Source organism: Durio zibethinus, chromosome 2 (assembly GCF_047325235.1).
Source record: "Durio zibethinus cultivar Kanyao isolate XHJ-2024 chromosome 2, ASM4732523v1, whole genome shotgun sequence".
NCBI lineage: Eukaryota > Viridiplantae > Streptophyta > Magnoliopsida > Malvales > Malvaceae > Durio > Durio zibethinus.
In genome coordinates, this window is record NC_143163.1 from 31,606,212 (window position 1) to 31,632,820 (window position 26,609).

A 26,609-nucleotide genomic window follows, 5' to 3' on the forward strand; every position below is an offset into this window, starting at 1 on the left:
TTCTATAAAAACAATCAAAAACGGGTAAATGAATTTACCTTGAGAAATTAGATGCAAGTAGAGAATATATGCAGAAAATAAGATTTGGCTACAAGATTAGTTTTATTATTAAATCATAGCACAAAAATTGAGATAATAAGTTAAGTCAAACTATTTTTATGATTTTATCTTTGTTAATCGTTTATAAATCAAATGTTGATATATATGTTTAAAATTTATTATTGGTTTAAATTTTAACTAATGTTTAATTTTCATGAAAACCTATTAAAATTAAATTGATATATGTGAAAAAATATTATTAAAATATGATGTTTCATGGATTAATTGGTGGATAATAAACTAAATAATGATTATTATTAGAAACATGGGCAGTGTAACATGTAATTTGCTTGTTGGGTGTATTACACTAGAAATGATTTTACAAAATAAAATTTTATTGTGAACAATCACAAAGTGAAAATCATAAAAAGTCATCAAAGAGTTAATCAATAGTTACTAAAAAGCATTATTGTTTTTCGCATATGGGATATTTATTAAATGAAAAGGCATGCCATTAAAAAATATTAAAGCACTTATCAATTACTAGCATTTTGAAAGATGCTCATCAATGTCTAATTAGGCATGTTTATAAATTAGAAAAGAACATTTAAATTCAATGTTTCAAAGGCACCAATACATACATGTTCTTAATTCCATTTTGTGATGGCATGGAGAACATTGATATGTTTGCCATATATTACAAAAATGAACTAAATGTCGTAACGGTTTTGTGTCCGTCCGACGAATTTAGAAACAAAATAAAAAAATAACGAAGTTATCACCAATCTTTTTTAGCTAGGTGCGATTGGCCACCTATTAAAACATATCCTTTTAATAAAGTTTTAAAATTGATTAAAATTTATTAAAAAGATAATTTTACGATCTGTGAAACAGTCTGAGTTCAGGAGTTGGTTACGTGTGGGGAAGGATTAGCACCCCCACGACGCCCGATTAAAAACGGTACCACTTAACTATATGTTATCCTTTGATTTTGATTAAAAAAAATAGTCTCATTCTCGGTGTTTGGAAAAATAATTTTCTTGATTTTTTTTGGAAATTTGTTTGTTTGGTTTTATTTTAAAAAATTTATTATTCAAATTTTATTCAAGAAAAATAAATTAGAACTTTTTTTATTGAAATAATTCTCAAAATGTTCTAGTACGTTGGTAAAATTAGAAGAATTTTTTCTCACCTAGAGATTTCTTAGGCATCACTTTATGGAATACCTTAGAATCTCATCCTTGGAGGCTCAAATTTACTTTTCGTAAAAAATATCATGCATGCAATCCAAAATGTTACCATGTTGGTACACACATTTTATTCTCCTTTGTTAAAAATTTTATTAATTATTTTATTAATATTTATTTTTAAGTAAAATTTTGAAGAAAAAGGAATTTAATTATATTGAAGATTTTCTATAAATATTTCAATACACTGGTAATATTTTACAAAAAAAATTTCTCACTTAGGGATTTCTTAAAAGCATCTCTACTCAGAATACTTTTAGAATCCCATCATTGGATAAAATTTCTTTTCTTCCTATTTTTATTACTTATATTTTTAATTTATTAATCAATTTTTATTTATTACTTTTAAACAAAAATTTTTACTGTATTGAAATTTTTTTTATAAATACTCTAATACACTAGTAGTATTTTAAAAAAATCTTCTCACCTAGAGATTTCGTAAGTATCACTACTCAAAATACCTTTGAATCTCATCGTCAGATAAAAATTTTCTTTTCCTACATTTTTTATTCGTTTAGTATTATTATTAAATTTATTTTTATATTATTTTGTTTTTAAAGTTTATTTTGAAAATTAACAAAATTATAAAAAAATTTAACCACATATTTCATCATTTAATCTAACAAATATAAATATTTTAATATGCATAAATATTAATAAAATAATATATAAAAAAAATTTTTTTACCTGAACCAGACCGGTCAATGGTCCGGTTAACGCGTGGTTCGATATGACAATTCGACTCGGTCTGGTTGGTTCAACGGTTCGGTACTGGTTCGATTTGGGTTCAGCTGTTCGACTTTAGTCCAGTCAGATAGATCAGAGGCTGATGGAGAAGGGGGTCGCGGGTCGGGTGTGCGGACCCCGGGTCAGATCACGGGTTGACGCACGGATCCTGGGTGCTTAAAACAATGTCGTTTTGGGCGTTTATTGATACGACGTCATTTTGGTTTTCACCGTTTATATAAAATGTTTAATTTTTTCAGTCATTTTTCTTTTCCTCTCCAAAAAATATGCCTTTTTTTTTTATCGACCTGGGGCCAGTGGCCTTCCATTACGATGGCTGTCGCAGCCTAACCGACGGCGAACTTCGACCACCATCAACAGTGTCGAAAAATTTTAAAAAACACTCACAAACTCCTTTCGACCTCCTTAACACAGATCCGACCTCATTTTCACCAAAAAAAGTCATCACTTCCCTAGATCTGCTTTCAAAGTTTTTGTGAACTATATTTTTTTTGTAACTGACTCTTTTTTTTTAAAATGACTTTTTTTCTTCTTTGTGCAGGAAGCTCGACGCTAGGTTCCTCCCTATGGGGAGGACTGTGTATTTTTTTTGTTTTTCTTTTGTAGTGTTTTTTTTTTCATTCTTTTTGCATAGTCTCCTCCTCTATGTCTTTTTTGGTTTAGCTAGGAGCTCTATTTATAGAGCTTCGATCGTGCGTGTGCTTAAAAGAAGGGCACGGGGCTCGACATGGGGTGTAAGCACGAGCCCTATGCCTCTTTTATTTTTTTTTGGCAACATCTAGCAGTGATAGGGTTAGGTGATCAAAAGGGTGAGGGGTAGGGCATGGTGAGGGATGGGTGGTAGGGTATGGTGGCAGTGGTGCCGGAGAAAGCACCACTGCCATCCTTCATTTTTTTCTTTTTTTTTTGTATTTTTTGGTATTTTGTATTATTTGGTTTTTTTTTGTATTTCGTATTTTGTATTTAATAATAATAATAATATTATTATTATTATTATTTAGGACAAATTTGATGTCCACAGCTGCCCTTCTTTGTACATTACTGATAATCAGTAATAAGATAAAGACAAAGACAATAATTTTATCCGAAATCCAAATGGATCAAATAAAAAATGCTCATCTCACTTGAGGCTCGATAACTTTAAAATCTCTTTTGGAAATGCTTCTCTCAGCAGAGGTTCAACAACTTTGAAAATCATCTTGAAAAAGGCTCCTCTTAGCAGAGACTTAACAACTTTAAAAATCTTCATCTTGAAAAAGCTCCTCTCAGCAAAGGCTCAATAACTTTAAAAATCTCATCTTGAAAAGGGCACCTCTCAGCAGAGGCTCAACGACTTTAAAATCTCATTTGAAAAATGGCTCATCTTAGTAGAGGCTCATCAACTTTAAAATCTCATCTGAAAAAGCTCCTCTCAGCAAAGGCTCAACAACTTAAAAAAAAATTCTCATCTTGAAAAAATCTCTTCTCAGTAGAAGCTCAACAACTTTAAAAATCTCATCTTGAAAAAAACTCCTCTCAGCAGAGGCTCAACGACTTTAAAATCTCTTTTGGAAAAGCTCCTCTTAGCAGAAGTTCAACAACCTTAAAAATCTCATTTAAAAAAGCTCATCTCAACAGTGGCTTAACAACTTTAAAATCTTAAAAAAACTCATCTCAACAGAGGCTCAATAACTTTAAAATCTCATCTTGAAAAGGGTTATTCTCAGCAGAGGCTCAACAATTTTAAAAATCTCATCTGAAAAAGCTCATCTCAACAGAGGCTTAACAACTTTAAAATTCATATTGAAAAGGGCTCATCTCAACAAAGGCTCAACAACTTTAAAAATTTTATTTGGAAAAGCTCTTCTTAGTAGAGGCTCAATAACTTTAAAATCTCATGAAAAAGCTTCTCTCAGTAGATGCTCAACAACTTTAAAATCTCATTTTTTTCTAAAACTGAGTTCTTTTCTTTTAACAAGTAAAATTTTCTTTTTCAAAATCTTTTGTTTGATCAGGAAATGAAAAGTCTCTGTCTTTATTAAAACTGCTCATGGATGCATGTACTAAGTGCTTCAAATGCAATGCATGTAATGCAATCAAAATTATTCATTATATTAAAAAGGTTCTCAAAATCTCTCATTTTTTGCTTCTTTTATCAGAATTCTTATATGACCAATTTGTTCATAATATTTTTCTTCTTCAAAAGTCTGCAACATCAATGTCTTGTCTTACTTTTCCCATCCTTTTTCATTTGCCTTTGTCAACTTTTTTTAAAAAGTGATGCTAAGATCTTTCATGTTTGTTTTACTTTTTATCATTTTAAATCTAAGACCAATAAAATGCAATCACACATTTCTCATATTCATGTGGAGGATAAAAAATGAGAATAAAAGAATGGATAGGTGTTATTTCCAAAAGAAAGATAGCATATTGGTCACAAGTGCATGGCAAAGTATTTAAGTTGAAACAAAGGTGCCCAAATGATGATCATAAGATAATCATGATCAAAATATTCTCAGATTCTTTTTCTAAAACTAAATTAGATGACTTCTTTGATCCTTCAGAGTTCATCAAACTACACGTGCCCTTGTATTGTGGAATGATGCTTCTTCTTCGCATCGAAGCCACTTTTTTTCAAGTTTTCATATTTAGATGAGTCATTATTTTTTCATTTTTTACTTTTTATTTTTTTTCTTTCAAGCAAAATATTTCTTCACAGCATCTGAGTTTATCGGAATAGGTAAATCATTTTCGTTCATCTCTACCAAAATTAATGCCCCATCAGAAAATACCTTTTTCACCACATACGGGCTTTTCTAATTTAGTGTCCATTTTTTCGATTATCATGTTGATTTAGAAAGATCTTTTTCAGCATTAAATCTCCTTCCCTAAAGAAACGGGGATGGATTTTCTTGACATGTGCTCTAATCATTCTCTTTTGATATAATTGACCATAATAAAGTGTTGTAAGTTTTTTCTCTTTAATGAGTTCAACTACTTGTAACGATTTTGAACCCATTCTTCTTCTTCTAATTCTACCTCCATCAGGACTCTCAGCAAGGGAATTTATACTTCAATCGGTAGCACAGCTTCTATTCCATATACCAAAGAGAACAAAGTGGCCCAGTAGATGTTCGGACTAATGTTTTATAAGCATGCAAAGCAAAGGGTAACTTCTTATACTAATCTTTATAAGTATTAGTCATTTTTTCTAGGATTTTTTTGATATTCTTATTTACAGCTTCTATTATCCCATTCATCTTTGGATGATATGGTGTCGAATTATGGTGATGAATTTTGAACTGATTGTAAACTTCATTCATCATCTTGTTGTTCAAATTTTTGGTATAATAAAAAATAATTGTCTCTAGAAGCCCATATTGCATATTATCTCTTTTTTTATGAATTTGCATACCACAGATCGGATCATACTAGCTTATGATATGGCTTCTACCTATTTTGTAAAGTAATCAATCATCACAAAAATGAATCATGTCCATTTGAAGTTTTTGGAGTGATGAGACCGATGACATCTATACCCCACATAGAGAATGGTCATAGAAGAGCCAAATCATGCAACGTTATTGGAGAAATGTGAATCTTGTCAGCATAAATCTAACATTTATGGCATTTTCTAGCATAATCAATATAGTCACTCTCCATTGTCAACTAATAGTATCCAGCCCTCATAATTTATCTAGCCATCATATGACCATTTGCATGTGCCCTACAAACTTCATCATGCATTTCTTCAATAATCCTCTTCGCTTCAGCTGCACTCACACACCTTAAGAATACTTGATCTCGACTCCTTTTATAAAGGACGTATCTATCAAGAAAAAAATTGATAACCAACCTTCTAATAGTTCTCTTATCATTTTTTGTTACATGTTCTGGGTATTACTAGCTTTTAATGTATTGTATGATATCATGATACTATGGCTTCCTATTAACTTCTTCTTCAACACCTGAACAATGTGCTGGTTCATCCTTCACATCTAGCTTGATGGGTTAGATTTCAGTATTTGTATCTATTTTAATCATTGCAGCTAGAATAGCTAGTGCATCAACAATTTAGTTTTTCTCTCTAGGCAAATGCTCAAATTAAACTTCTTCGAATTGTTTAACCAACTGAGAAATGTACTTATGGTACCGTATCAACTTAGAATCTTTGGTCTTCCATTCTCCTCATAACTGATAGATGACTAGAGCTAAATCTTTAAACACATCTACTACTTTGATTTTCTTTTCAATTGCTGCTTGCAGGCCCATAACATAGGCCTCATACTCAGCCACATTATTTATGTAATTAAAATTTAACCTGGCTGTAATGGGATAATAGTGCCCATCAGGAGATATTAAAATTACCCCAATACCATGACCCAAAGCATTAGTAGCTCCATCAAAATACATCTTCTAAGACTCTTCAACAGGTTCATTTTCTTCAATGGCCATCACATCTTCATCAGAGAACTCCAGGTTCATTGGTTCATAATTTTTGATAGCATAATCAACAAGGAACTCAACTACGGTACTTCTTTTTATAGCTTTTTGAGTCACATAAATGATATCATATTCTGAAAGCATAACTTGCCACCGCGTTATTTTTCTTATCAATGAGGGCTTTTCGAAGATATACTTAATATGATCCAGCTTTGCTATGAGCCAAGTGGTATGATAAAGCATTTATTATCAAAAACTTCGAGCTGTCCAAGCCAATGCACAACACATCTTTTCTAATGGTGAATACTTAGACTCGTAATCAGTGAATTTTTTACTCAAGTAGTATATTGCTCATTTTTTCTTGTCAGATTCATCTTTTTACCCCAGCACACATCCCATTAAATTTTCATCTCTGTTAAGTACAAGATCAAAGGTTTTTTCAGGATTGACGGTACCAACACAGGTGGATTTGACAAGTATTCTTTGATCTTATCAAAAGCTTCTTGGCATTCGTCATTCCATTCTCCTGGATCATGTTTTTCGAGAAGCTTAAAAATAGAATCGCACTTATAAGTGAGTTGAGAGATGAAACGAGCAATATAGTTCAGTCTCCCTAGAAAACCTCACACTTTTTTTGGGTTATGAAGAAGAGATAAGTTTTTGATGGCTTGTAACTTATCCGAGTCCACTTTGATTCCTCTTTCACTGACTTCAAAGCCTAATAGTTTTCCTGACTTGGCATCAAATGTACATTTAGCGAGATTCAACTTTAGCTGAAATCTTATCAACCTGTCAAATAGCTTTTTGAGATTGACTATATGATCTTCTCCTTCATGAGATTTCACAATCATATCATCCATATATACCTCTATTTCTTTATGCATCATGTCATGGTCGAGAGTCACCATTGCTCTTTGATAAGTGGCACCAGTATTTTTTAACCTAAAAGGCACGACTTTGTAACAGAATGTCTCTCACATGGTCACAAATATAGTTTTCTCCATATCATCTCGAGCCATCTTGATCTGATTATATCTTGAGAAACTATCCATAAAGGAAAATATGGAATGCCTAGCAGTATTATCCATTAGAGTATCGATGTAAGGTAGAGGAAAGTTATCCTTAGGGCTTGCCCTATTCAAATCTCGATAATCGACACACATTCTCACTTTTCCATCATTCTTAGGAATTGGCACTATATTGGTTACCTATTCAGTATATTTTGCTACTTTCACAAATCTAGCATCGAATTATTTTTCACTTTCTCTTTAATTTTTAGTAGCATCTCTGGTTTCATGCGCCTTAGCTTTTGCTGCATCGACTTACATCCTCGTTTTCCAAGTAACTTGTGCTCTACAATATTAGTGCTGAGTCCTGACATATCTTGGTAAGTCCACATAAGCACATCTACATATTTTCAGGGTAGCTCTTTTAGCTTCTGTCTTTTAACTGGTAAAAAAGAGATATACTAACTTTAACCTCTTTTATGTTTTCACCATCTCTCAAATTCATTAATTCGATAATTTTTTGATATGGTTTAATTGGCTTATCTTCATGTTCTATTAATTTTAACAAATCAAGAGGCAGTATGTAGTTATCTGAATCTTTCTCATTATCAAGTTCATCAACATGAATTAAGTTTTCAAAATCAAATTCAAGATTATTCCATGATTATCTTTGTGTTCATTGTTTGGGACCCTGCAAAGGATAAATAAAGAGAATATTGGCACACAAAAATGGAATGGCAAGAAAATAATGGAAAAAAAATAATGGAAAGTAAAATGAAGATGAAAACAATAAAAGAAATGTGGATGCATCTTCTAAATCTTTTATTAAAATGACAAACATAAACACATCATAAAAGATCTCCTAATACTAGTAAAAAGTAATTAGGGAATTAAAGTTTAACAGTACATTACTTTTTTAAAGTTTTAAAGACAACAGGCAACTCTATAACTTTTCATTTATCCAGCTTAAAATTTGGAAGACAATGGTACACGAACAGCTCTTCACTTCGACTCTTCTTTTCTCTATCCTCCATCATTTGAATGGCCAGCTTTAAAAATTTTTCCATGAATCTTGCACTTAAGGCTTCCGGTAAATTTGGATAAATATATCCTCCCGAGTGAAAAGAATCATAAAGGTATGAAATGACCATAGACTCTGACTCTGGCTCATATCTCCTGAGATTAGCTATCCTCTTATCTCTTTTCTCATTTACCATTCTTATTTTGTCCTCTCTTGTTGGCTTTTATCCCAAGCCAAATCTGTCTCTCTTTTCATATATGGTCGATGGCTTCATGATTCCTTATAGGTTCTTCCCAAGTCTAGCTTCAGGTCACTATCCCATCTTAGTAAGTTGTTTGATTACCATTTTAGTTGTCGTAGATAAGTGTGGCAAATACAATTTAGATCCTTCAGCTATATACGTTGCATTGGTAATCTCGAAGGATCTATAAAAGCATTTCAGAGCTTCATCTGTTGATTCTATATAAGGAGTATTTATTGGTTAAGTTATCAATAAATCTTTTTCTCCTGCCACACATGTTAGCTTTTCTTTAATAATGAATTTGATTTTTTAATGTAATGAGGATCGAACAGCACCTACCATATGGATCCACGACCTACCCAATAAACAACTATATGAAAGAGAGATGTCCATAACTTGAAATTTCACGTTGAAAGTGCATGGGCCAATCTGTAATGGCACATTTATATCTTTCAGTACTTCTCCTCTAGTTCTATCAAAGGTTCTTACTATCATATGACTAGGTTTCATATAAGATCCATTAACAGGGAGTTTTGCCAGAGTAGTCACAGGTATAACATTGATAGATGAGCCATTATTAATCAAAACCTTAGCCATTATATGACCTTTACATTTCACAGTAATGTGAAGAGCCTTGGTACTTCTTTTACCTTAATGAGAAATCTCTTCATCACTGAAAGATATATAGTTTGAAATCGTCAAATTACCAACAAGCTATTCCACATATTCAACAAAAGCATTGTGAGACATATATGCTTGATTTAGCACCTTCAACAAAGCATTAGGTGTGACTATGAACTGAGCGATAATGATAATAGCAAAATTCTAGTTGGCATCTTGTTAAGCTGTTCTACCACTCTATACTCGCTATGTTTTATTAACTTTAGAAATTCACATGCTTCACTCTCAGATACTGACTTTTGACATTTTTTTTAGGGCTACGTCAAGATCACTCTGACTTTCATTTTTTTCTCTTACCTTGACTTTCTCTTTTCTAGCTTTTTTCAGAGCCTCTGGGGTATAACACCTACCACTTCAAGCTATACCTCCTACACCCGTTATGTTGACAGTATCTGGGTTGACTACGACATCATAATCATACTTTTAAGGTACTACTTTATCATTCTGACATGAAAAAGGGCTAGAAACTTTAATTGTCACCACTGGTCAAGAGATGGGCTTTTTTAGCTTCGATGTTGGCTTCTTATCATAATAGATAGTTATCAATCTATGCACAAACTTATTCTTTGAATTAATAGTAGACACTTCAGCTTTCACCAACTCTTTTCTCTCTTAGTAAAACTCTATTCGACCTTCATCCATCAATTTTTACACCTCTTGACGGAATTGGTGATAATTCTCGATTGAATGCCCTAAAACACCTCTGTGATAATTACATGTTTCAATTGAGTTAATTATTTTAGAGCAATTTTGAGGTTCTATTGGCTTCAACATGTCATCTTTGACCAATACTTCAAATACCTTAGCCATCAGAGTCCTAACTTCATTTATTTTTTTCTTCATATGGCTTTTTTGCCCATCAATTAAGGCATTTATTGATGGTCTGGTATGATTTAGTAGAGGGTTCCCATTGACATTTAGTCCCTTATTGGTTGGTATCAAAATTTAATACTCTTTCATTGATTAACCCTTGCACTTTACGCTTCAAAGCAGTACAATTTTTAGTAGAATGACCTGGATTCCCATAATGATAATCACAATGTACATTAGGGTCATACCATTTAGAAAACAAAAGTTTCAAGGGTTCAACGATAGCAGGAGCAAATAGATGTTTCTCAACAAGTCGAAGATATAAATCTGTGTATGTCATAAGAATGGGATCGAAAATGATTTTTTCTTGGGTATGTCTCGGGGCTCTCAAACCACTATTAGGACTGAGTTTAACAGGACGATTGTAGGTGGGTGTCTAAAAGGATGGCTGAAAACGGGGTGAATAAATTGGTTGTGGTAATGACTGGTATGGTTGATATGAATGAAGGATGGATGTAACATGGTTTACAAAAGGATAATGGGTTTGGTAGACTGATGTAGGATAAGGTGTGAAACCTTTGAATTCTTACCCCATATAGTTCATTGCTTGAGCTTCATTCTCTTTCTTTTTAAGAGCTCCATATTTTCTTGCTCCATTTGTCTCTCCTGCATCAAGCTTACAATTCTTTATGGCATTTTCAATGATCTCACTTGATATCACCATATCTGTAAAGTTTTTAATTGTATTGCCTATCAATCTCTCATAGTACAGTATTTTTAAGGCGTTCACAAATAAAACAGTTATTTTTTTCTCAATGAGAGGAAGTTAAACTTATACAGCCACATCTCTCCATCTTTGTACATACTTCTTAAAGTTTTTAGTTGCTTTCTTTGCTATTCTTTGTAGAGATAAACGGTCTAAAACTAGATCTGTGACATGTCGATATTGTGTAAAGAATACCTTTGTAAGCTCTTGCTAAGAATGAACACGAGTTCTATCTAATTGAATATACTATCTAGCTATAGAACCCATAAGACTATTTTGAAATATATGCATTAACAACTTTTCATCACGAGTATGGGCTGTCATCTTTCGATAATACATGGTGATATGGTTCATCAGGTATTTTGTGCCATCATATTTTTCAAATTCAAAGACCTTGAATTTAGGTGAAATGACCACATTTGGAACTAAACAAAGGTCAGTCGCATCTGTGGAGCCATAAAAATTTATTCCCCCTATAACCCTAAGCCTTTCTTCCAATAACTTCATCTTTTCTCGGACATTGGTATCTTTTACTTTTTTAAGTGTCTGTATCCCTAGCTTTTCTCTTTCTTTGGGATCATCCAAATCAGGAATTAAGATCGGCTCAGGTGGTTTTTCTATCATAACGGGATTAACAAAATTTTAAAATTATCCTGGAGCAAGTGTGGATGTCATTCCTAGATAAGGATTGGGATATCCATCGGGAGTAAGAATTGGTACTCTAGTTCCTTTAAAAGGTTGGGTTGGTCGTAGCCTAGAGGGTAAACAGGATCTACTATACTTGGCGATTACTCTTGAAAGCTAGGATTTTCTTTCACTACTTTTCCCTTGTCAAGTTTCTTGAGCATATCCATTATTGTACTAAGATCCCCTCTTAGTTCTTTTTGAACTTTTTCTATTCTCTCAAATCGACTGACCTATTCTTGCTCCATAATTCTTGTCTAAGTCTTGGTATTGTATGAATGACGAGTAGGTTGGGTCAAAATTTTTTATGAGAGAGCTATTCTTGAATCTTTATTACCACAAAGTTTTTATTTTGAAAAGAAAAAAGAAAGAAAAAATTAGAATGCTATGTGTTGAAAATTTTATTTTTTACTTATTTTATGAAAAATGATGTATATGATCCATGAATGCAAGTGGAAGATATTTGCTTTTGGATGAATTTCAAATAAAAAATTTTTATTGATTCTATATAACTTTTATTACATAGGATTTATCATCCTAGAGTTATATCCATGGAAGCATTTGACTTGCTCATAATGGTCTTTCGCCTCATCTAGAAAGTTCACTAGGCGCTATCCATATTCTCTTATGGGATTCACTTCTTTTCTTAATGCTTTTACCTTTTCAATCATCCTCCATGCTTTTTTTACTACCTTGCAAACTTGATTAGTCAAGTGCTCTATGTACTGTTACCTCCCTAAGCTTTCTGCCTTAATCTCATGTGACCATCCCTTTTTAAATCACATGTGAAGATCCAATCTTTTTTCCTTCTATGCCACGCATCTATTATTGCTGAAATATGGCTCTTGTGATCTTGTAGTTGTATCTCTAACCTTTGGATCACCTGGTGAAGTGATTTTTTTTCATTCAGTATTTTTAAGTGCTTTCTTCTCTCTTTTGTGAGCATGACTTTCAACCTTTCCTTTTCTTTTTGGCATTCCACCAATCTTGCTGAGGTTGTAGAGTATAATCCCTTCAAATTCTGACATTCTTGAGAAATTCTAGTGGTCACCTCTTGCTTTTCTTGAGCTTTGCTCTTCCATTGGTTCATTCCTTCTCGGAGCCCATCCATTTCACATTGTCGACTAAGGTAAGACTTGGTGACTTTTCCAATTTTGAATTGAACTCGTAACCTCTTATTTTTTTGGTGTAGATATTTCAAATCACTATTAACCAAATCCCATTCTTTTATGACTTTTTCTAATCTGCTCCCTTGTATCTCTGCTTCATATTTCAATTACCCTACTTTCTCGCGAAGTCTCAAATTTTCTCTTTTTATTTCTTCTTTTTCAACTTCTAATTCTTTCTTAACAAGCTCAATTTTTTATAATTACACCTCTTCCGAAAGATTTACCAATTGATATGAGCTATCATCAGGAGAGAGTATTATGTCTCTAGGTCACCTTACTTTCTAAATTTGATAATCAGAAATGACTTTATCGATGAGAGGGCCTAACCTTATTCTTCATATTCTTTTTCATGCTTGGATCAACTGCTCTGAGGTTTTTGATGGATTTGGTTTCCCATAAATGAATTCTACTTAGACTAGGCCATGAGTAGCAGGAATAAACTACTTTGCACTAAATTACCTAAGCACCATTAATGGAGCATAACTTATAACACCCCAAGCCCTAATAACGGTATCCATGGCTCATTTCTTCTATGATAAAACAAGGGCACATGAGGTATCCAAGGCGTCATCCGTTCGATTTCATCCCCAGTAAGCCTTCACAAGAAAATGACCCATTCTTCTTTAGTCTTTAATGTTTGCCATTGACTTTTGCAAAACTCTTCGATTGGTGCCTTATTTCGAAGATATGGTTTCAAAAATGCACTCTTTTCACACTTGAAATGACTTTTAACCCATACATATAATAGAGATACATATCCTATGAATCATCATTTTCCATTTCGTCAACAGAAATTCAATGACCTGATAGTTTCGGCTAGGACTGCTGGAGCAAGATTAATTGCTTGGGTTTTAATTTGCTCGAAAAAGTCTACCACAGTTATCTCAATGTAACCCAAAATCTTTGAAAAGATTACCATGCCATACAATGCTAGAGCAAACATAGCCATACCTAGATCATCATTTAAATGCTCTTGAATGAAGTTTCAGAGAAAGTTCCAACGAATGCCGAGATGTTCACCTCTAGACTTCGCGAAAGAATCAATGGTTTCTACTTTAACCCCCATAAGCTTGGCTAACTTTTTGCAATAATCTGATTTTGACTTTCAGGTAAATACTTTATCTAGACATTATAGTTCTATCCCGAGCAAAATCGAATACTCCTCGATAGTTGGCATCAAATCATTCTGATTAAAAGTGAAGCATCTATAGGATGGATTTCAAAACTGTATAGCTGCTTTGACCAGCTATTCATCAATCACAACTGAAATGAGGAATGCAATCTGCCCATACTTTTTGCAAAAGCTTTCTTTTCTTTCTTCACTTAACTGACCCTAAACAGTAGCTAACTCTTTTAAATCATTCTGTGTGATTTCGGGTAATTCAGACACATAATCGGTAGGTAAACAATCACCGTTCTTTTATTGAGCTTCTTTCGACCAAACATGTACTTCATTATATGACTCACATAGCACACTGATTGAGGATGAGTAAATCTGTAGTTCTATGATATCCATGAAAACTTTTTGGAAAAAATATGTCTTAGAGCAAATATATTGATGCACAACTGTATGATATGATTAATGCAAAAAGAAAAAGAAAAATAAACAAAATTGAGTTAGTGTTAGGATGTGGTTTAAGAAAAAAACATTTTTTTGATTTTTTAATATTTTTTTTTGTTTTGAGATTTTTTGTTTGTATTATACGCAACTTTTATTCTTAGGTATTTCCTATAAGAAGATGGACAAGGCTCTACATAAGGTTAGTTTCCTATGCTTATTATATGTTGGGTTTGGATTGATAGTGTCTAAAGGTTCCTAAATTGTTCCTCACTGTTATCTATATTGGACTAGTAAGGCATCCCAATCCTCACCCACTACAGGCTACGAATGAAATGGGTTCAATTCGAATGAAAGTATTTCGCTTGCCATTGCGAAGGTTATCACTTCACGATAGCATATATACTTTACTTCCTCTTATAAGAAATGGAGCCCGGATATAGAGCTCATGCATGAGATGCATCGTGCCATTGTGTGCAAATATATCCTAATTTATTGAGAGTAATATATACAAAAAAAATAAAACATAAAAGGCATAGTAAAAAAAATGTTTGTGAATTTTTTGCTTTTTATTTTCGATTTGTTTTGTTTTTTTTTTACCCTTTTTTACTAAAAATGAAAAATAAAAATTTAAGAAATTGATTAAAACTGTTTAAATCAAAATTTGAAGATAACAAGTAGTTAATTTTGGTCTAACTCTCGAAAATAAAAGGCATTCCCTAGTGGAGTCGCCAAGCTATCGTAACGATTTTGTGTCCACCCGACGAATTTGGAAACGAAATAAAAAATAACAGAGTTGCCACCAATCTTTTTTGGCTAGGTGCAATTAGTCACCTATTAAAATATATCCTTTTAATAAAGTTTTTAAATTGATTAAAATTTATTAAAAAGATAATTTTACGATCTGTGAAACAGTCTGGGTTCGAGAGTCGGTTACGCGTGGGGAATGATTAGCACCCCTACACGCCCATTTAAAAACGGTACCACTTAACTACATGTTATCCTTTGATTTTGATTAAAAAAAATAGTCTCATTCTCGGTGTTTGGAAAAATAATTTTTTTGATTTTTTTTGGAAATTGGTTTGTTTGGTTTTATTTTAAAAATTTTATTATTCAAATTTTATTCCAAAAAAATAAATTAGAATCTTTTTTATTGAAATAATTCTCAAAATGTTCCAGTACGTTGGTAACATTAGACTAATTTTTTCTCACCTAGAGATTTCTTAGGCATCGCTTCTCGGAATACCTTAAAATCTCATCCTCGGAGGCTCAAATTTACTTTTCGTAAAAAATGTCATGCATGCAATGCAAAATGTTACCATGTTGGTGCACACATTTTATTCTCCTTTGTTAAAAATTTTATTAATTATTTTATTAATATTTATTTTTAATTGAAATTTTGAAGAAAAAGAAATTTAATTATATTGAAGATTTTCTATAAATATTTCAATACACTGATAATATTTTACAAAAAAAATATTTTCACCGATGGATTTCTTAAAGCATCTCTACTCGGAATACTTTTAGAATCCCATCATTGGATAAATTTCTTTTCTTCCTATTTTTATTACTTATATTTTTAATTTATTAATTAATTTTTATTTATTACTTAAAAAAAAAGAAAATTTTTACTGTATTGAAAATTTTTTTATAAATACTCCAATACACTGATAGTATTTAAAAAAAAATCTTCTCACCTAAAGATTTCGTAGGCATCACTACTTGGAATACCTTTGAATCCCATCGTCGGATAAAAATTTCTTTTTCCTACATTTTTTATTAGCTTAGTATTATTATTAAATTTATTTTTATATTATTTTATTTTTAAAGTTTATTTTAAAAATTAACAAAATTATAAAAAAAATTTAACCACATATTTCATCATTTAATCTAATAAATATAAATATTTTAATATGCATAAATATTAATAAAATAATATATAAAAAATAAGAAAAATTAAAAAAAAAAATTTTTTACCTGAACGGGACCGATCAATGGTTCGATTAAAGTGCGATTCGATTTGACGGCTTTGGTCCGACGGTTCGGCTTGGTCTGGGCACAGTTTGGTTGGTTCAACAGTTCGGTACCTGTTCGATTCGGGTTCAACGGTTCGACTCCGGTCCAGTCAAACCGGTCAGAGACTGATAGAGAAACGGGTTGCGAGTAGGGTGTGCGGACATCGGGTGGGTCACGGGTTGATGCGTGGATCTTGGGTGCTTAAAACGACGTCGTTTTGGGCATTTATTAAAACGACTTCGTTTTGGTTTTCACCGTTTATATAAAAGGTTCAATTTTTTTTCCTCTCTAAAAAAAATGCCTGTTTTTTTTTCTCTTTTTTTTCGATTGACCTGTGGCCGGTGGCCATCTGTCGTGACGACCGTTGCAGTCCTCGTCGACGACGAACTCCAGCCACCGTCGACGGTGCCAAAAAATTCTAAAAAACACCCATAAACTCTTTTCGACCTCCTTAACATAGATCCGACCTCCTTTTCACCAAAAAGAGTCCCCACTTTCCTATATCTGCTTTCAAAGTTTTAGTGAAACTATATTTTTTTTATAACTGACTCTTTTTATTTTTTGAAACTAACCTTTTTTCTTCTTTGTACAGGAAGCTCGGTGCTGGGTTTCTCCTACGGGGAGGACTGTGTATTTTTTTTTTACAATATTTTTTTTCATTTTTTTACAGCGTCTCCTCCTCTTTTGTATCTTTTTTGGTTTGGCTAGGAGCTCTATTTATAGAGCTCCGATCATGCGTATGCTTGAGAAAAGGGCACAGGGCTCGGCATAGGGTGTAAGCAGGAGCCCCATGCCTCTTTTATTTTTTTTTTTTGACAACATCTGGTAGTGGTAGGGTTAGGTGATCAGAGGGGTTGGGGGGTAAGGCATGGTAAGGGATGGGTGGTAGGGTATGGTGGCAGTGGTGCCGGAGAAAGCACCATTACCATCCCTCTTTTTTTTTGTATTTTTTTAGTATTTTGTATTATTTGGTTTTTTTTGTATTTCGTATTTTGTATTTAATAATAATATTATTATTATTTTTTGGGACAAATTTGCTGTCCACACTAAATTGGATGAAATTTTCTTTCTTATACATATAAAAGATATGGACTATGAAAATAAAATGCTATCATCCAATTAATACATTATTGGTTAAAGACAATAAAGGTATTTTTACTTCTTGTACCCAAAAAAATGACCTTTTGCAGGCTATTAAAATGAAAAGTTAACAAGTTTTTAAGGTTTTCAATAGTTTCATGACAATGGTAAAGATGTGGCTAGTTATTTACTATATTAACATATGGGCTTAGATAATAATATAGGTTTGTGAAAGTCATAAGCCTTAGAGTTAGCCAATAAATACATTATTGGTTAAAGACATTAAAGGTATTTTTACTTCTTGTACCCAAAAAAATGACCTTTTGCAGGCTATTAAAATGAAAAGTTAACAAGTTTTTAAAGTTTTCAATAGTTTCATGATAATGGTAAGGATGTGGCTGGTTATTTATCATAGTAATATATGGGCTTAGATAATAATATAGGTTTGTGAAAGTCATAAGCCTTAGAGTTAGCCAATCAATGATTTAACCAATGCAAATTCATTATAAATTTTTGCATGAAATATAAATAGAACTCATATTATAATTATTGTTTATACTATTTTATGAAAATGATTCTTTGGATTCATATTTTATGATTTGCATTGATATGGTGATCTAGATATTAACATATTAGTCACAAAATGATTATGAAAGTATTTGAAATTAGAGTTAAATATACTATAGACTCTTATCGTATATAGGCATATTGGTCCTATGAGTAAAGTTTGAATTAGTTACATATCTGAAAATATTTTGACCAATTAAAAGTGATAAATAACTGAGATATACAAGCTACATAATATTAGTTTTCACTAAAAGCCATTATTATAAATGAGATAACTTTAATAGCCAAATCTACATGATTTATTGGTATGAGGTGAATTATTATGGTGGGCTTAGAATAGCCATACGCCAAAATTGATTTCACAATCTTGATCACATTGTGGTAATTTTTTGTTATATATATGGCTAATTCATGAATTGTATAAATGATTTACCATCTATGGTTTTATACAGTGAAAATTTCAAAGTATATTTACTTTGGAAGTTATGAGTGATTCAAAGATCTTGTGAATTTGAAAACTTTTATAATAGCAAGAAGAATGCTATTTGATCCATTTGGGTGATGAAAATGATTTTGTTCATGGTAATAAAAAATTATTAATAGTGTCAATGATGAAATAGATTGATATAAATATTTATGAATTGACATAGAAGTCTTAAAAAGAGACCATAGAAGCATAATTATATTTGAAATCTGCTTATTGATGTGAACTCTTATATTTAATTGAAATATAAAAGTTTTGAAACTTTTATTGAAATATTAAGATATTAGCTAATTATCTTTAACTAAGAGTGGATTTAGAGACCTCCTACTTAAAAAAAAAAAACACCAAATAGTGAAAAGATAAATAAAATGGCAACCTGATTAAGTATATATAATATTTTGATAATTGAATGAGATATTCTTTAATAAAATAGTGTATACTTGCACATGGTGGGTGTGATAATAATCAAAAGAAATAAAAATTATCACCATAGTATTGTAAGATTTTAGTATAATTTTATGAGCAAATTATAGAAACTAATATGTATAAACACTTATTAAAGTAAAGTCATCAAAAGGTCCTTAAAAATCGTAAAAGGACTAAAATCATTTGGTTTATTTATTGAGTATATCCAATTGTACTAGAAATATAATTGTATTAAAAATATATAAAATTATGAAAATGGAATGGTTGAAATTAATAAATATAGTGTTGTGGCTACAACCAAAACCAACTATTTCTTAAAATGATAAAAATGAGGCAATAATATCTGTAGCATATAAATGATATGCAAAATAAAAAGTTTGAACATATTAGCTTGAAGTGATTATATTAGAGATTCAATCTCAAGTGAAGGTAATTACTATAAAAGAAATTGAATTTCAAAATATTTGGTTAGTAGTACTATAAGTGGAATTGATATAAACCCTTACTATTAGACACTAATAATGGGAACCCAACTTTAAATTAATAACCTCTAATTACAAAGGTTAATGGGTAAAAACAAGTTATTGTTGTGTTTATTAAACACTAGTAAAATTCATTCAAATTATAGAAACTGTTGTGATACATTGCATGGTAAGAATGAGTTTTTAATCTCTTAATAGAGTTTTAAATGTCTAAAATAATGAAGATATAATAGAAACCTTACCTATATAAACATAAAAGTGGTGTCACTTCAACAAGAAGAATTGGAGCCTCTCTTGTAAATATTTATGAATAGGATAAGCACATGGTCATACTAGTGCTTAAAATGGTTATAAACATCTGACAAAAGAATAAATAAGTATTATGTGTGTTATATCTTCAATTCTAACACTAAGAGTTAAGATTTAATCTATGGACACCATCAACTTTATTAGAATTTTAAGATATATACACTAATTGAAAGTTTAAATCGAGAGATATTTTTTTGTATTCATAATATTTATTTGTGTGAAAGGTAAAAATCAAGCACCAATATTCCAAACTAGTGAAGGATTATTGGTAATTTAGAATGTGGTGCATCCCACATTGAATAAGAAGATTTAATTATTGATGAATAAAATTATTTTTGTATTAATTTTATTTATATTTTAAATAATTATGTTTGAAAAGAAACAATTATCATATAACAAATAGTTATAACTATTTAAATATAAATAAATTATTATTCATAAAGGTTATGATTATACAGAAAGTTATAATCATCTAAATAAAAGTTTATGTCTATTTATTCATTATAAATAAATCTTTTAATATAATAATTTTACTGTTTCTTATTAAAGAGTTTAAAGTTTTATTATATCTTAAAAATATAATTACTTTTAAAAAAATATTTTTCATATCTTAAAACCAAAATTCTTTTTTATTATTTTTCTTCTCTTATTTATTTTTTCTAACAATATACCCCGTATCAATCTCAACATGGAAAGCTTTACTTTTGGAATAACCTTACTGTCCACACCATCTTCCACACTGGAGATCAAATATCGCTGTTGCCTACTTCTTTCCCTAATAGAGTTCTAGCCACATGATAAGTCGATTTCACCGAAAATTTTCCCATTTTTAGTTAATCTAGGTCAGCTTATCTGATGTCAGGCGTCAACTCAGAGATATTTGGAGCATTAGATTGAAGTCTTCTTGACAAAACAAACCATTCAACATTTCATGGTTCCATGTTCATCTATTATTATCCATCAGAGCAACGACTTGTAAATGTTGACCCTCTAAACCCGGTGGGGATACATGTTTGATGCTAGGCGGTTTGTTTATCCACTTGTCATGCCATACATCTATGCTCTGCCCATCTCCTAACCACCGTCTTGCTCCTTGCAAAAAAACTTCTCTCACAGCCCACAAAATCCAACAAACTCATATTATTGTACAAGTCCAAACTTACATGAAGCTTTATAATTAAAGTTTGTAAAGTTTTACATAGAATAAATAAAAATTTTAATAAAAAATTTAAATTGATATATTAATTAAATTTAATGTAAAAATTAATAATATGTAAAAAAATTATAAAAAATATTATTTATTACTTAACTGTGATCGATGCTTATTCAACGATAAACATTATGTCAATATTTTTGCTGAAAATATCTATTTAATAAATATACCTAAAATTATTAATTTTTTTTAAAACTTTATACATTTTATCTATGTGATGAGATTTTTCAATCTATTAATTTTTATTTTTGATTTTAATTTTTATTTATTTATTTCTAATAAAAAATTTCACGAATTTCACTTATAAAATCATAAAAATCTTTTTCATAGTATACATGTATCACTTCCCTATCCTTGAAAGATATAAATTATAAAAATAAACCATCAATTTGCCTTTTTATATAAATTATAAAGTATAATTGAAATTCAAAATAAAAAAATAAAACAATACCTATCTAATAATGAATTGCATTTTAAAAAAGTATAAAATTATAAGACTTTTCAAGATTAAATGCTCCTATAATTACCACCTATCTAGTTAAACATCAATATGAAAAAAAATCATCCATCAAAGCTTAATAAAATTAATTAATTTAACCATTTGATATTATAATTATTTATCTACACTATATTTTATATTGAGAATACATATTTATTTTTATTATTAAAAAAATAAAAATTCCATTTCAAATATAAAAGAATATTTCGTGGGTGTATCAAAACTAGTCTTACATAAAAGGTCAGTCAGTTTCCTTAAAAAAAAAATGTTCAAGATGCTAATCTGAATCACAATTTATTGGAATATTTTTTATTTCAATTTGTTGTACGTAAAAAAGGATTTTGATGAGAGGCGGGGGATTAGATCTACATACTTATTCCATTTTCCTCCTAGAGTTTTCACCAACACTCCTTTTTTTTTTTTTAATGTTTTCTTAAAACCACTATACCACCAAGCCCCTGTTCGAGAGTAGAGGGTGCTTAGTTGAGGATCGTTCAGAGTCACAAATTTCTGTGTCTGCAACCATTTTGTCTTCTTGGGTTTGCCCCCAAATCACAGCATAAAATCCAATTGCAATTATGGCTACTCCAAGTAAACTGCACACATATTAAATTGAAATCCTAATGGTTATCTCCTCCAAACTAATTTCTAGGAAAGCAAATAGAAACCATGAAAAAATTGTACTCACCTCCCAAGATAAAGTTTGTCCCCAAGAAAGGTAATCCCCATTGCAAGAGCGATGACCATCCCTAGTGGCTTAAACATGGACACATAGATAGGCCCTTTCTTGCGCAACGCCCATTTGTGAACCACACTTCGAAATGCTACCGCGAAAGCTGCCTAGAAATCAAGAGGTGCATCAAGTTGACTCAAATTTTTAGACGAGATGATTCAGGACATATCTATGCTTACTGTGTACACAATCGCTATTAACTCCATATTCAGCCCAAGTCTCCAAGCATTTGGGTCCTTCTCTACGATCACAGAGACAACGGAAGATAGGATGGCGACAAAGATGTTGCAAATGAGTGTTACCATCATCTCTGCAGGGTAGCCCCTTATAATCCAAGTCTGTAGATTTTGAGAGGCAAAGGGAAAATTACAACTCCAGTATTTTGGAGCAAATTGTTCAAAAAATTACAACTACATGTTTTATTGTATAACCATTGGCCATTGGGGGTGTACCTGAACATTAAGTATAATTGCGAAGATAACACTATGAGATGCAAGCAAAAAGCCTCCAACTATCCAGTTTGATTGAGGAATCACAAGAACTTCGTCAAGCAATCTGTTCTTTGATGGAGTACCGGTAAGTGGCATGCCTTTGTATAAAGTCACAACTAAAGCCCCAGAGATTGATGCCAAAGTGCCTAAAGACTTTGCGTGACTGCTTTTGATTCCCAAGTCCAGCTTCTCCATCCTGAACACACCATTGACCATCCCATTCAGGTCTTTCGCTTATTGACAGCTAAACAATATAGTATAGGCTTTTCTACTACCGATTCTAGAATCTTTCTTTCATGACTGTGATTAGGAAATTCTTCTAACATCTTATTTGCAAAATACAATTTCTTCAACCAAATTTTTTTAATGAACCTCCCATAAAGCTTTTAGTTATTTGTGAATTTGAAAAGACCACTTCCAGTACTTTTACAGTTCAATCTTTGCAAACTTTAAATCCCAAAAGGTAATCCCCAACATAAAGAAATGCACGTCCCACTTTTGGATGTTATGGCTTTAAAAATAGAAACAAATAACTTTTTATCTTATTGAATTTTTAGACGGCCCTGTCACCTAAAGGTGCAATCCAACTTAACTAAGTCAGAGTCAATATAATAAGAAAATTGAGTTTAAGTTCCGTTCACAACTTGTTAGTTGAACTCAATCGAATTTTAATTTTTAAATTTAAATATTTAAATTTAATTTAAAATAAAAATTAAATTAATAAAATTTATTTGATAAAATTCATTTATCAAATAAAAAATGAATTCAATTTATATGCTCAAATTCAAGCTCAATTTTTTATTTTCAAATTCAAACTCAAATTAATATGTAAGAGTAAAATAATTATTTTTTATTAAAATAATAAAAATATATATTATAATATAAAAATTCAAATAAATTATCAAATTATTCGAGTCAAATATTAATATACTCAAATTTGATTCATTTGATAAATTAAATTAATCAAATTTAAATTCAACTAAATAATGATCAAATCAAATTTAAATTTTAATCAAATCAAATTCACGATCATAAGTACCACTTTATCATTTATTTCTTTGCTTGCTCCTATGTCCGTGTGGCTTAGGGCATAAGGCTGTGCATCTTTGTACTGGGGTTGACAGTATAACGAACGGAGTTCCTTTGCTTTCAAAGCCTCGCTATTCTTTCATTAGCGTCCCCTTGTTTTGAAATTTCTAACTGAGGATGTGGCTTGAATTCTATGCTTTTCGTCTTCTACGAGGATATTTCCTACATTAACCTTTAATGGAAGTCTTATTCTTGTTTGCTTGTGCCGATTAGGATTTGGGCTTTGTCAGAGTTATTGCGACTTTTTACCGGTTGTTTTGGTCATCAACCGACTAGGGGTTTGTTTTCTAACATAACTTTTCTTTGTAGTATTTTTATGGTTGATGATTGAAAGAAAGGTTTTCTTCCAAAAAAAAAATTACGACAGTCAACTGTGGCAGATTCAAAACAAAAAATTTCGTTTATATATTTAAAAAAACTAGTGATGAGTTTACTACTTTTATGACAGAAAGAGTGTTGAGAAAAATTTTTCGAGGATATTAAAAAAAATTTTCTTTAAACTTTTCAATCTTTAAGAAAATCCATATATACTCATCTATAGACATGGGGCTCCGACGACAAAGACATTTTAAAGCAACTACATTATTTATAATCTTGGGAGTGCAGGGACGCTTGACAACCAATTAATAAAATAAACGTTTCTGTAAGATATTTTTAGAAACCGGTTGAATGGATGTGAAACAACCACGCTAGGCTCCTGAGGCCACAAGGGTAGGAAATGATGTAGACAGATTAATGATTCTGAATCACTCACCAGCCATTAACAATGTCTATTAATCATGATACAAACGAAAACAAAAGCTCCAGAAAGTAGTTTAGACTCTGAAAATAAACAGAAACCAGAACGCACCTAGAGATGATGGAGAATAAGAAGGTGAAGGCTGGAGTAAGATCAGCCATGGCCGAGGCCAGAGTTGGAGAGGCATATCCTAATCCAATGTATGTGCATATCTGTCCAGCATAACTGCAACCCAATTGAAAAGTAAATCCTGAAATACTCAAGTTGTAATCACCAGAGTTTTATATATCTAAGGTTATCTTTTTGTTAAAGTCCAGGGAAAAGTACCTGAGCACGCCTAGAAGGAAGATTTTGCAGATGGTGGACCATGTAATCAGGGGTGGGGTTCTTTTTCTATCAGGTATAGAGAAAAGATGATTGAATTTATTGCTACCAAGTTCTTGGAATTTGAATTGCAAAAGCTGAAAGTATATAGTAATATAGAGTTAATTACCTGTAGAAGATGAAAATGCATGGAGCAAGAATGAAGATGGCAAAGATGTTTGAATACAAAACTAGAACAAAATCACTGAGTCCTCTGTTCATGGCAGCTTTATTTACAGTGTTTAAGCCAACATCTAGGAACTCCGTTAAAACCATTACAGCAGTTACACTTGCTCCCCACATCTTATCTCCTGTCTGTATGTGCCTTTACCTTTCGGGGTGGTGCTATTCTATGTAGGAGGCAGAAGATAAACGGGTCACCTTCCTAAGTTATAGAAAAGAGGTGAGAAAGATGGGAGGAAAGGGGGGACTTTGGATTTTGCAAAGATACCACACTATGAAATAATATGATGTCGGATCAAAAGGAAAAATGAAAAAAGAAACAATCTGATGACATTTTTGTACCGCATAATTGACCCTTATAGTTTGCCCAACTCGCCCGGTTGCTTGAAGCAAGATTAGAAAGTTTTTATTGGTTTTAAGCTTGCCAGCACTCTTGTATAAAAACTCTAGTTAGGTGTTTAGTTTATAAATTTTTTTTTTTTAAATATGATATCTGAAAAAGTTTGATATTTGAGGTTTTGTTTAATTTTTAAGATATTTCATAATCAAATTCACTCATTTAATTAAAACAATTTTGATTTATTAATTCATATATAATTATCGTAATTTATTTGACAAATTATAGGTAATTTTTTATTTTATTTTAATAAAAAAATCCAAATGATAAAGATTTTAATTTTTTTAATTAAATATACCAAATCATGATGTTCAACTAGACACTAAGCCATAATTATATTAAAATATAAAAAAAATTAATTATGGTGTTTAGAAGAGCTGAATATTTTATTTGCTTTTGTAAATATGTTAGAAAAAGTATCAAGTAAGATATTTATTCAAAGAAATGTCTTCTTTACTTTTGTAAAAATTCTGAAAGTTCGTCTATCAAATAAGATATTTGTAAAAAGAAAATATCTTATTTGATATTTTTATAGGAAGAAATGCCTTAATTGATATCAATTAAGATGTTTGTAGGATGAAACGTTTTAATTGATCAATTAAGACATTTCTTTTTGTAAACACCTTAATTATCACATATTAAAACTAGATTAAAAATAAAATAAATTTTTTTTGAAAAAAAATTAAGCTAAGTTTCAAACTTACTTTTCAAAAAGATAATAGATAATTGATAAATTTTTTATTCATATTAAATTTAAAAATAAAGTAACTTTTCCATCTAGAAATCTAAAATACTACCGAGAGAGGTAGGTTTTTGATTCCATGACTTTAGGTACTATTGAGAATCTAACATTTTCTTTTGTAATTAGATTACTCTAAACCAAACGTAAAAAATAAATACCCATTATTAAAATTTCGAAGAAAAATTTGTGGATACCTTTGAACCAAATGCAATCTAATATTTATTTGCTTGAGTTCACAAAATTGGCAAGAGATTAATTCTCATATTGCCAATCCACAAATCCATGTATAAAGTCTCTATTAATGCTCCTACAATTGATACTATAGTTCCAAGAAACTTAACTTAACTTCTTTGCATTCTCAAGTCTAGCTTCTCTAAGCATAAGTGATTATAGTTAGTTAATCA

The 26,609-nt window shown here is 31.1% G+C and overlaps 1 protein-coding gene across 1 annotated transcript; it reads right to left on the minus strand.

Moving 5' to 3' along the window:
- Positions 1 to 21,681: 21,681 nt before the first annotated feature.
- Positions 21,682 to 25,615, minus strand: LOC111317847 (WAT1-related protein At5g40210-like). The gene is made up of 7 exons (XM_022920317.2): positions 25,014 to 25,615; positions 24,848 to 24,913; positions 24,632 to 24,745; positions 22,654 to 22,888; positions 22,381 to 22,539; positions 22,157 to 22,308; positions 21,682 to 22,064 (listed from the first exon to the last, which is right to left on the minus strand). The coding sequence occupies exons 1-7, from the start codon at positions 25,184 to 25,186 to the stop codon at positions 21,911 to 21,913; spliced, it is 1,053 nt and encodes a 350-aa protein (XP_022776052.2). The 5' UTR covers positions 25,187 to 25,615; the 3' UTR covers positions 21,682 to 21,910.
- Between the last annotated feature and the right edge of the window lie 994 nt (positions 25,616 to 26,609).